Source organism: Seriola lalandi, unplaced genomic scaffold, assembly GCF_002814215.2.
Source record: "Seriola lalandi dorsalis isolate HSWRI2012SDOR001 ecotype SW California unplaced genomic scaffold, Sedor1 jcf7180002053563, whole genome shotgun sequence".
NCBI lineage: Eukaryota > Metazoa > Chordata > Actinopteri > Carangiformes > Carangidae > Seriola > Seriola lalandi.
In genome coordinates, this window is record NW_019524116.1 from 5,594 (window position 1) to 16,551 (window position 10,958).

At 44.7% G+C, this 10,958-nt stretch overlaps 1 protein-coding gene across 2 annotated transcripts; it reads right to left on the bottom strand.

The window, feature by feature from the left end:
• Positions 1-1,772: 1,772 nt before the first annotated feature.
• Positions 1,773-10,933, bottom strand: LOC111651294 (phytanoyl-CoA hydroxylase-interacting protein-like). Of its 2 annotated transcripts, none has more exons than XM_087172655.1 (7): positions 10,126-10,933; positions 7,393-7,589; positions 7,083-7,257; positions 5,124-5,241; positions 4,860-5,022; positions 3,350-3,810; positions 1,773-2,810 (listed from the first exon to the last, which is right to left on the bottom strand). In XM_087172655.1, the coding sequence occupies exons 1-6, from the start codon at positions 10,268-10,270 to the stop codon at positions 3,436-3,438; spliced, it is 1,173 nt and encodes a 390-aa protein (XP_087028781.1). In that variant the 5' UTR covers positions 10,271-10,933; the 3' UTR covers positions 1,773-2,810; positions 3,350-3,435. The 2 variants fall into 2 exon arrangements, with proteins under 2 accessions (XP_087028781.1, XP_023257033.1); XM_023401265.2 differs by having other exon boundaries at positions 4,860-5,040; positions 10,126-10,931.
• Between the last annotated feature and the right edge of the window lie 25 nt (positions 10,934-10,958).

Genomic DNA, 10,958 nt, shown 5'->3' on the forward strand with positions numbered 1-10,958 from the left:
TTCAGTTTGTATTAAAATAGTTTCAGACAGATGTTGATGATCATTGTGAAGGATGTGTGTGTGGAGCTGTCATACATTATACAGGTGTTTCTGTAATTTACCTACCTTCAGTGATATCATTGGGGTGGACATAATAGTAGAGAGACCTGGACGCCACGGTGAGTGTTATATGTGTTATGTAGCAGTAGTTTTGTGTTGTCACATCGGTTCCAAATATCGGTTATTGGTCCCCTTGATTACTAATAATCGGTATCTGCCCTGGAAAAACTTTACTGCTTGATCCCTAGTACATTCAACAAACAAGCCTAGTGTCTGTACGGACAGTATTTTAACTGCCTAATAGTTTTACTAAAGCCAAAAGTTTAGAGATATTCCCAGTCAGAGAAAGGGTGAAATTAAAGCAGGGTTTGTCTCTGGCTCCCAAACCACTAAATCCACCCCTGGTACTAGTTGTAGCAGCAGGTGTTGTAGTAACAGGCAGGCAGCTACAGCAGGGTGAGAAACACAAAGCTAAGCTTTATTATTTTAGTAGTTTTTGTTTCATTAAATGCAGAAAAAAGATCTGACTTTTCCTTAATCCTCTTACAAAATGCCAAAAGGTACAGATAAGAGAACCGTTAAGGTGCCGGATCGATACGCGTAGTATCTTTAAAATCTTAACGATACCCTCCATCAACAGGAGCAGTCCGATGATCACAGGTCAGACAAATTTACTGGGAAGAGAAAAATGAAATGAATACCCATCATTAAAGCAGAGTCCTACCTGAACTCCGCAGCAGCAGGTGATCCATGTCCAGGTAGACGTCTGTCTCCGTCTCTTCTCTGACAGCTGGACTTGTCCTCTCCTCCTCCGTTAACACCACGTCGTGTTTCCATCTTTTATCTCCTCATCAACCAGCTCATTAGCAGCTTCTCAGTACGGAAGCCAATAATAAACCTGATTTTCAGATATCATCCTCGCACACAGTTCACATGTAACCCTTCATTATCACGTGTTCAAGATGTCCATACATACTTCACCTGTCACAGGTGAGACTGGATCCTACAACCCAGAGACAGACACTCAGCAGGGTTTGTATTTTCTTCTCTCACAGTCTGTAGAAACTCTAAAGTTCAAACCTACAGATCTTTATTTCTTATTATAAAAGAGTCCTCCACAGATTCATCATGTCGCTTCTACAACAATTGAAATCTATGCAGCAGAATCAGAGATACTTTAGGCTAAATGCTAAAATAATGCTAACATGCTACAACTACTATGATGATATGATTAGTAGGTATGTTCAGCACTTTCATCAACTTAGTATTTTGAGGCAAATATCGCATGTCAGATAAACTTGCTGCCTTTATGCTGAGTCATAACTGTGTGAACACAGACTTTAATCACATAGTTTTAGATTGTGACTTACACTTCCTGAGGATGTTGTTGTAGCGGACATACCTGGTCTGGCATCAGTCACAAACCATTAAAGAAGTTCATTGTAAGGACATGCAGAGTTATGGACCCAACTTTCTTACTTTCTTACTCTTCCCACCATCAAACTATCATTTTTTTTAGTAACCACAGATAAAGGACCGTTCTCAGTCAGTGCGATGCACAATCACAACATGGGTCAAAGGGTCATCTCCAGAGGATCAACCAATGCACACTGGGAAAAAACTGGAGAGCATAGGTAGGATCTTTGTCTGTTGATATTTGATTAGATATCTAATGTATGTCTCTGTGTAATAAGTCAGTTGCCAGTCTATCTTATTATCCATCACACAACAGACATTATACACATCCACAATGTCTTTATTATTATCAATATAGACAAAGAACTGCTGTGTAATCCACATTTATTTACTATCAGCTTTAGGGAAAATTTATTGTGTTGTTTGATCAGTTGACCACTTTTATTTGATTCATTTCAGGTTTTCAAGGATCTTTTATGGTCATGGTGGAAGACGGATGTGTAACTATAGAATTAAATAATTCAGAAGTTCCATGAAAAATTACTTTCTTCTCCAAGTTGAAACACAGGAGTGTAAACAAATTAAACTTTTTCTTTGTCTACACTTTTATGTTTTTAAGCCAAGTCAAAAGCAACTGAACCAAAACAGGAGAAGTGCCTCAGAGTAAATATTGTAACTTTTAATTATCACCACATTTTCTGTTTTTGGAGATTTTTTAAGTTTAAGATTCATCTGGTCAACACCAGTCACCTCTAAAGTTATCTTAATGTTAGTACATTGGAGTTTATTTCACATCTACCTGCGTGAGATGCTGGCAGATAAGACGACCTGCCCATGTTCAGTGTGAATGAACATCCATAAATGTGATTTAATCCATAGAAACCTCCTGTTTTTAAGTTTCCTTCAGTATCACAGTGATTCAGTGACAGTTGTGTGAACATCATGATAACCTGCAGTCAGGAGCTGATCACAGCTGATTCTGCTACTTGTTTATATCCCTCATGGGACTGGATTAATAAGGGTTGAGTTTAAGAGGCTGTTTCACAGAGTAACAGGATGTGTCTTTTACATCTTTATCTGATTAGAAAAATAGAGCTTTGTGACTCTGGGGTTGCCATGGTGACAAGTATAATCTGTAATCTCCTATCTGCTGCTGGTCGGTCAGTGTGTCCTCAGGCTCATGAACTCAAACTTAGACGTGTTCAGTTTACCCTGTCTGTCGGCGTTCGGCATGATTGTCCATCTGTTTTTAAGGAGCAGCTTCAGTGGGTGAAAATCAGAAGTGAAGGTTTCATGATGAGTTCAGAGAAAGTGAGATGAGGAGACGATGTGCAGCTCAGTCCTCCAGCAGCTTCCTGTCAGAGACATTAGAGAGAAAACACATAAAGCTGATGAGGAGAGAAAAGATGATGGACAGGAAACACAACCTCTGCTTAACAGAGGAGAAAAGACTGAGGATAGAGAGTCTCTGTTCAAAAGATGCAGTGGTCACTTCAACTGACATTTTAAAAAGTTCTCTTTAATACATTTGTGCTTTGTCGACTTCCAGAAAGTTCTGCTTTTTGTTTGAGACACGGCTGCAGGTTCAGCCCTGTGTTGGTGTTCAGATGCTCCACTGTCCCACTGTTATTACAGACAGTGAACTAACCACAGATTCTCCACTGTCCCACTGTTATTACAGACAGTGAACTAACCACAGATGCTCCACTGTCCCACTGTTATTAAAGACAGTGAAGTAACTACATTGCTCCATCGATTTTCTTTTTTCTATCTATTTTTCAACATAAAAATGTAGTCCATATAAAAGTTTGTTTTTCTCTGTTATTGAAAATGTTAAGCACAAAAACTGATCATTTAATGGTGAGTTAGTCTTTAAAAGAAATAAATGGACTACCTGTGAGGTAGTGGAATTCAGTTAGCAGCTTGTTAGCTACTACTAGTTAACAGCAGATTAGCCGGTTGTCCAGTCTGAAGATCCTGTTAACGTCCCACACTGATGTTGCAGATCTTGCAGCTTGGGTCTTTCTTAGCGTTGACGGTGGACAGACTCATAAGCTGGTGGCCACTGATCTGTGATACGGTTCCCAAAGACAGATCCACCGGCTCCGTATATATCACCTCCAGGATGACGTCCTGAGCGTGATGAAAAGACAGCGAGCCGTCCTCCCCTTCGGTGCAGGTCAGGAGGCGGTTGCTGGATCTGTCCAGGACCGGCAGCCTCCCTTTACAGAAGACGTCTCCCTTGGAGCCGTCAGGAGCCAGGACCAGGATGATGTAGTGGTAGGACGTGTACATGCAGTAGAAATCCCCAAAGTAGATGTTGGTGTTGTGGTTAAAGAGGACGTCAGCTTGGATCTGTGAAGAAAGTTTAGGTTTAGTCTCCTCATGTTGTTCTGAGCTGTGGTGATGGAGCAGAGGAAGAGCATCAATACTGTCAGGAATCCTGTCAGATGGAAGAATATTTGTTCAATTAAAATGAAGCTATGACAGTTATTATCTATTCTTTACTGTGATAAACTCTCCTCTGTTTGTTAGAAGCTCTGCTTTAAAACCAGAGTGGACACATGCTGGCCTGGAACAGCAAAATGGTTCCACTGATTTATATAAAAGTCTACTGCTCTTTATTATTGATCCCTTAATTGTAAATTCTTTTGTTCCTGTCAGGATCCTGTAGGAATGATGACATCACGATGGGGTCTAATCACCAAAGACTCACATCTCTCACTTTTCCTCTCTCATTTTGCACCTGGCAAAATGTTCATTCTTCAAGCAAATGAGTCTTTCCTGATTGAACTTTGTAATTCCCTCAGGCAAAATCTCCAGGTTTCAGGCGGCTGTCTTAAACAGTGCTGAGGTTTTTTAGAGGCGACTTAGGTCTTAATGAGTAAATCATGTTTCAACTGTAAGAAAATATAACTCTTATAGTGCCCTGCAGTGCTTTTTAAAACATTAAGGCCACACTTGATGATTATTTTCATTATCAATTCAGCTGCCGATTATTTTCTTGGTTAAACAATTAACTGATGAAATGTTAAATAGTTGTGATAAAAATAGGGTTTCCTGTTATTGTGACATGAAGGTCATGTCCTTAGTTTGCATTTTTTTCTAAAACTTTAAAATACTGAAATTACAGTTTTATGTGACAAAAACATCACTTTGTTTAATGTGTAGTGATTTTATTTTAATGTGGGATGGAATTCACCTTCAAGATGAAAAGTCATTTATTTAGTTGTTAAAAATTGTTCTTTTAACAAATATTTCTCATTTCTATGACAGTAAATACATGAAAACTGTGTTGTATTTCACTTCAGACATTTTGAATCTTCCATAAAAGCGTTGCTGTAAAGTCTCAAAATGAAACGACCACGGACGCCCATCGTCTCATCACCTGTCCATGGCTGTACCTGGAAGCGGTAGGGTCCATATGGGGAGTCCTGGGGGGGTTGTCCTGTGTTGAACTCTGTGTTGCAGCTGAAGTAGATCCCCTCCAGTTTGGCGCTGATGGGTGACCCATGGCTGCCGCTGTTGTCTTTAACTGCCGGCAGCATTAGGCGGCATTGAGCGTCTCTGGAAGGATAAGAGGGGCTGTTCACAGCACACACAGGGTTAAAACACACCTGCAGAGCACAGAGCACGGACGTCAGCAGTAAGCGCAGCAGGACACACACCTGTCTTGTTGGAAGTACTCCCTCTGCTGGTTTCTGTAGAAGACAGTGAACGGCAGCATCCTGCCGGCGATGGCCTCGGCTTTCTGCAGCAGCTGGTTCAGATGGACGGAGGAGTAATCTGCAGACACAGGAGCAGGAATTAACTCTTATTCTGGTTTGTGTCTTTTGAGTTTGGATGTCAGATCAGCACATTTTCAGTTTTTTCTTATTGATCAGTGTTTGGTCCAGATGTTCTGCAGCTGTTTTCCCCCCCGACCCGGAGCGGGCATTCCACCCGTTTCCGGCTGAGAACCATGACCTCAGACTTGGAAGTGCTGATCTTCATCCCAGCCGCTTCACACTCGGCTGCGAACCGCCCAAGCGAGAGCTGAAGGTCGGTGCTTGATGAAGCTAAGAGGACCACATCATCTGCAAAAAGCAGAGACGAGATCCTCCCGCCACCGAACCCAAACCCCTCCACCACCCGGCTGGAGGGGTCCATAAAAGTTATGAACAGAACCAGTTACAAAGGGCAGCCCTGGCGGAGTCCAACCCTCACCGGGAACAGGTCCGACTTACTGCCGGCTACGTGAACCAGACTCACACGCCTTTGGTACAGGGACTTGATGGCCGCTAACAAGAGGCCATCCACCCCATACTCCCGGAGCGCCCCCCACAGGGAGCCCTTTGGGACACGGTCGTAAACCTTCTCCAAATCCACAAAACACATGTGGACTGAATTGGCAAACTCCCATACTCCCTCCAGCACCCTAGCGAGAGACCTTACCAGGGAGGCTGAGGAGTGTAATTCCCCAGTAGTTGGAACACACCCTCTGGTCACCCCTCTTAAAGATGGGGACCACCACCCTGGTTTGCCACTCCAGAGGCACTGCCCCCGATGTCCACGCAATGTTGCAGAGGCGTGTCAACCAAGACCCAGGGCGGATCTCATCAACCCCCGGGGCTCCGCCACCGCGCAGTTGTTTCACTACCTTTCGGGGCACTTTCCAGCACCTGTCCCAAGGACTCCAAAAAGGGCAGGTAGTCTGAACTGCTGTTCGGCGCATAAGCACCGACAACAGTCAGAACCCGATCCCCGACCCAGATGTGCAGGGACGCAACCCTTTTTGTCCACCGGGGTGAACCCCAACATACAGGCAGAGAGCCTGGGGGCCACCAAAAGGCCCACCCCGGCCCTCCACCTCTCCCCTGGAGCAACTCCAGCAAAGAGGAAAGACCAGCCCCTCTCAAGGACTTGGGTTCCGGAGCCGACGCTATGTGTTGAGGTGAGTCCGACTACATCTAGCCAGTACCGTTCCACCTCTTCCACAAGCTCCCGCTCCTTCCCCGCCAGAGAGGTGACGTTCCATGTTCCAAAAACCAGTTTCCATAACCGAGGATCGGACCGCCAAGGCCCCCGCCTTGGTCTGCTGCCCAATCCACATTGCACCGGACCCCGCTGACTCTTCCTGCAGGCGGTGAGCCCACTGGGAGACGAACCCATGTAGCCAATTCGGGCTGGGCCTCCGGGCACTCGCCCACGGGCCCCAACCCCAGGCCTGGCTCCAGGGTGGGGCCCCGGTATCCCTCCGGGCCGGGTACACAGATTCTTGATCGTTCTGCTCATTGGGATCTTCTGAACCGTTCTTCGTCTGGCCTTTCTTCTGGCCCTTCACCTAGAACCAAATGCCCCCGACAACATAGCTCCTAGGGTCATTAGGGCTCTCAAACTCCTCCTCCACGGTAAGGTGACGGTACTTTGATTTAATACACATTATTGTAAACAGTTTGATATTAAATCTGAATGAAGACTGGCGTGCTCGTAGTGTGTCCTCATACATAAGAGCTAAGACACTTCACAGAATCTGGGCATGATATTTGATATTTGAGGCTTGTCTGGATGACGACCTGCACTCGAATTAACTTCTAGTAACTTAAGGATTTTAGGAACTTTAGGGGGCATTGAGTTCTCTGTGCGACCTGCAGTGCAGAACTCGATGACCTCGCTCCACTGAGAAACGCTGTAGTCTCCGTCCGGATGTTTGGCAGCCATCTGGACGGCCACCGTGTACTCTGTACGAGGACTCAGGAACCAATGACCTCTCACTGTCATCGGCAAGGGAACCGCCTTCGCCACCAGCTTAGTTGGCACATCCTGAAAAACAAAGACGCAGGATGTGGAGGACAGGAAGGTGGAGAGTATTCTCTTATCCACTGATCACACCGTCAGCTTCAACATGTACAAGTTCTGATCAGACCAGGAGCGGCACAGACATGTCGTCATACCGACCTTGTGTTTGAACTTGTTCTCCTTCTTGTTCTCTTTCTTGTTGAGGTCGATGAAGTAGTGAGTGATCCTCTCTTGGCCTCTGCTGTCAATGTCCCAGCTGATTTTGAATGAATCGCAGGTGATGTTACTGATCCGGATCTGCTGAGGAACTGGCAGGTCGTCCGCATCCCCGATGCCGCTGTCTGCAGACTCTGCACCTGCAAATCACACTAAGTTTAGAGTTTTACTCACTCACATGCATGAACACACGGACAGGTGTACACAGTGGTTACGCAAAGATGGAAGGACTTTGCATTCACAAAAGAAAAACTAGAATTCCCGCCTTGTGGTTGTTTCCTCCACCAACCAGCCAAGTTGCAGGAAACATGATCAAAGTCTCTCCTTCCTGAGTGATGAATAAGGGCCAGAGTTTTGCAGAACATTATGATGTCACAGAGAAGTTGACCTTTGACCTTTTGGATATAAAATGTCATCACTTCATTTTATCCTTTGAGTTAAACTGTGTCATTATTAGTGTATGATTTGTGAGTTATGCCCAAAAGGTGGTTGGTGAGGTCACAGTGACCTTTAACCTTTGACCACCAAAATCTAATCCATTTATCCTTTAGTCTAGTGCATAATCTTCTGTAAACTACATTGTGTGGTATAAGATGCTTTTTGTGTTTTGTTCTTTTCAAGATAAACTCGAACCCGTCTGCGTCTGTAAACAGGAAGCTCTCGACCCCACACAGACCCGCTGCAGCTGAAAGTCGCTGACGTGTTAAGCCGCAGTAAAGTCACATGACTGATGATGTAAGGGGATCACGTCGAAAAGCAGTGTGTGTCATTACAGCACTGAGAGGGATTAACCCGTTAAAGGTCAGAGTGCACTGACCCCGACTCAAAGGCCACATTAGATCCATCAAAGGACCTGAATGAAGCTGAAAGCTCAACCTCAGAGAAGCGACTCTGAGCCTCCGAAACAAATCAGATTGTTTTTAAAAACATTGTCTCTATTCATTCATTATTTATTTAATCTGTCACTTCAGTCAGAATGAAGCTGCACTTCCTGTTGTTTGTTGCTTGTTGTTGAAACTCATTTCTTCCTTCGTCATTATTATTACATTTACTGTTTTTATTGTTTGTAATTTTTTCAGGTTTCAGTGTTTATATCATTTTTTAAATGTTGAATTTATTTCCAAGTTCACTTTGTGATGAAATATTTGACAGTTCTCTTTTTAAGAAAGAGAACAACAGAGCGTTCCCACTGACCTTCCTCCTCCTCCTCCTCCCTCCATCCTGTCAGTGAAGGGAGGAGGTGAAGCGTCTACTCGTTTACCATGGGAAGGCAATTAGCCACAGTCAGATTCACCAGAGTGGATCTGCTGCCAAAGTCTAGTCCACACAGAAGAACAGGAAAACAGTTGAGGGACCAGAAAGTGAGACAGCTGGTCAGCTATTCTGCTCTGACACACCAAGATAAAATCAGATGGATCCATCTACCAGTTACTGGACACACGGAGGAACAAACCTTAAGAGGAAGAATCGAGCCAAAGACGTCAAGTTCATCACAACATGATGCAAGAAAACTTTAGATTTTACCTTGTACAGAGACCGCCAGCAGCCTGACTCAAAAAACTCAGTACAAAGGTACAAAGGATATAAGTTGGCTTTTTTCATCTTGAAAGAAATGAGCCCCACCCCCTTCACCTCGAGAGAGACAACCAGTTTTAGTTGATGGGTTTCTACGTATCTATGAAGCATCACAGAGAAAGTTGGAGACAACTAAAGGTTGTCTTTAAACTCATTATTCTGTAAAGTCTGAGTTCATCCCGAACAAACTGAAACACTGAGCTGCTCTGTTTCAGATTTACAGTCTGAAAAATAACTCACTGTTAGTTTGGACACAGGCCAAAATGGAGAGAAAAAGAAGAGTTTACAAATTTTACTCTAACTAACACTCACACTGAAGTTCAAAGTCATGATACTATTGTCATTTCTGAAAACCAAAGTCCAGTTAACGACCCATGAGACATTCACTGGCCACAGGAATCCCAAAGCTGGACTGATGCTAATCTCTGCTGCTGCTGCTGCGTTTAAGGCACTCGTTTAAAAGCCACTCTGTGCTGCTGATCTCGTCTGGAAGAAAGATTTTGCTTCTTCAGACTCGAGGAGTCTTTGGAAGTCTGACACTGACAGCAGCAGGATTCCTGTGAACAACAGAACCAGCAGACCTGGCTCATTTCCTCTTCGCTCTGGTTCCCCTGAACGCCTCAGCCTCCAAATCACAGCAGTGACGGGACACGCTGTAAAACATTTCCTGTATGTTTATATTGTGCGAGCTGCTTTTAACCTCCTCCATGTTTAAACAGTGGAGTGGGTTAAAGACATTACATACCTGAGTGCACATGAAATGTGAATGTTTAGTATTTATATTTTATATTTGTGTCCAGTAAAAGTCTCTAGTAACTTTAGCTCCCCTAACCCTGAACACAAGGCCCTCTCTTTAAACCTGGACCTAAATCTAAACCTAAACCTAACCTCATCCTAACTTAAACCGAACCCTAACCTCATCCTACTTCATACTAAAATTTAACAATTCATGTTGTTTTTTTTATCCGCCGAAGGAAGTCGAGTCCCCACAGTGACCATGTAATCAGACTGATGTCCCCACAACATGAGTAATGCAAGTACACGCGCACACACACACACACACACACACACACACACACACACACACACACACACACTGACCTCCCTGGTCACACAGCTTCAGACTCTTCAGCTCCACAGCTGGACTGTTCAGGCTGCTGTGGAGAGGCTCCATCAGATGAAGTGACAGTGAGACGTCAGTGAAACCAGCTGAATGTTCTGCTGTGAAGCTCCGGATAGTTTTCATTCAGACTGATGCCACTGTCTGACTGCAGCTGGCTTTATCACCCTCCCTCTCTCTCTCTCTCTGTGACGTCATGGGCCGACCAAGGAGAGAGAGAGGGAGATTTTCCGTTTCATAAGGATTCAATGAGCAGCTGGTGTATGTCGATGTTTGAGTAACAGGCAGTGCTCCCCTCGGCTTCACTCAGCTTTACGGTGAGTTTCAGCTCAATGTTTGGAAAGAAGTGGTCAGATCCTTTTGCTGATGCCTCCTCATCTACAGCGCCCCCTGGTGGACGCTGTCGTCTACAGATCGATTACATTTCAAACACGTTGTTCATTAACCAAAACTAAGGTCCATATCAAACCAACCTCAAACTCATCAGCTACTTAGAAGCTCTGAATATGTGAGAGTGCCACAGGTGTTGGCTGGACCAGCCCTGTGATCTGGATGCCTTTAAAATGAAAATGTGGTAGTGTGGATGTCGCCTGAGGGGAGCACGAATGTCTGCACGTCGAGACTCTTCAGTCTGGACTGAGGGGGTGGACTCATGATGACACCCCCACATCAGAGCCAGATAATTACCTACAGCAGACGGTTGTGCAGCGTCACAGTCAGAGTCAGGGTCAACAAAACGAGATTCACATTAGAGACAGAGGAGAGTGACGCCAACGCCTGTGGATTAAAACGCAGTCGGGGGGGGGGGGGGGGG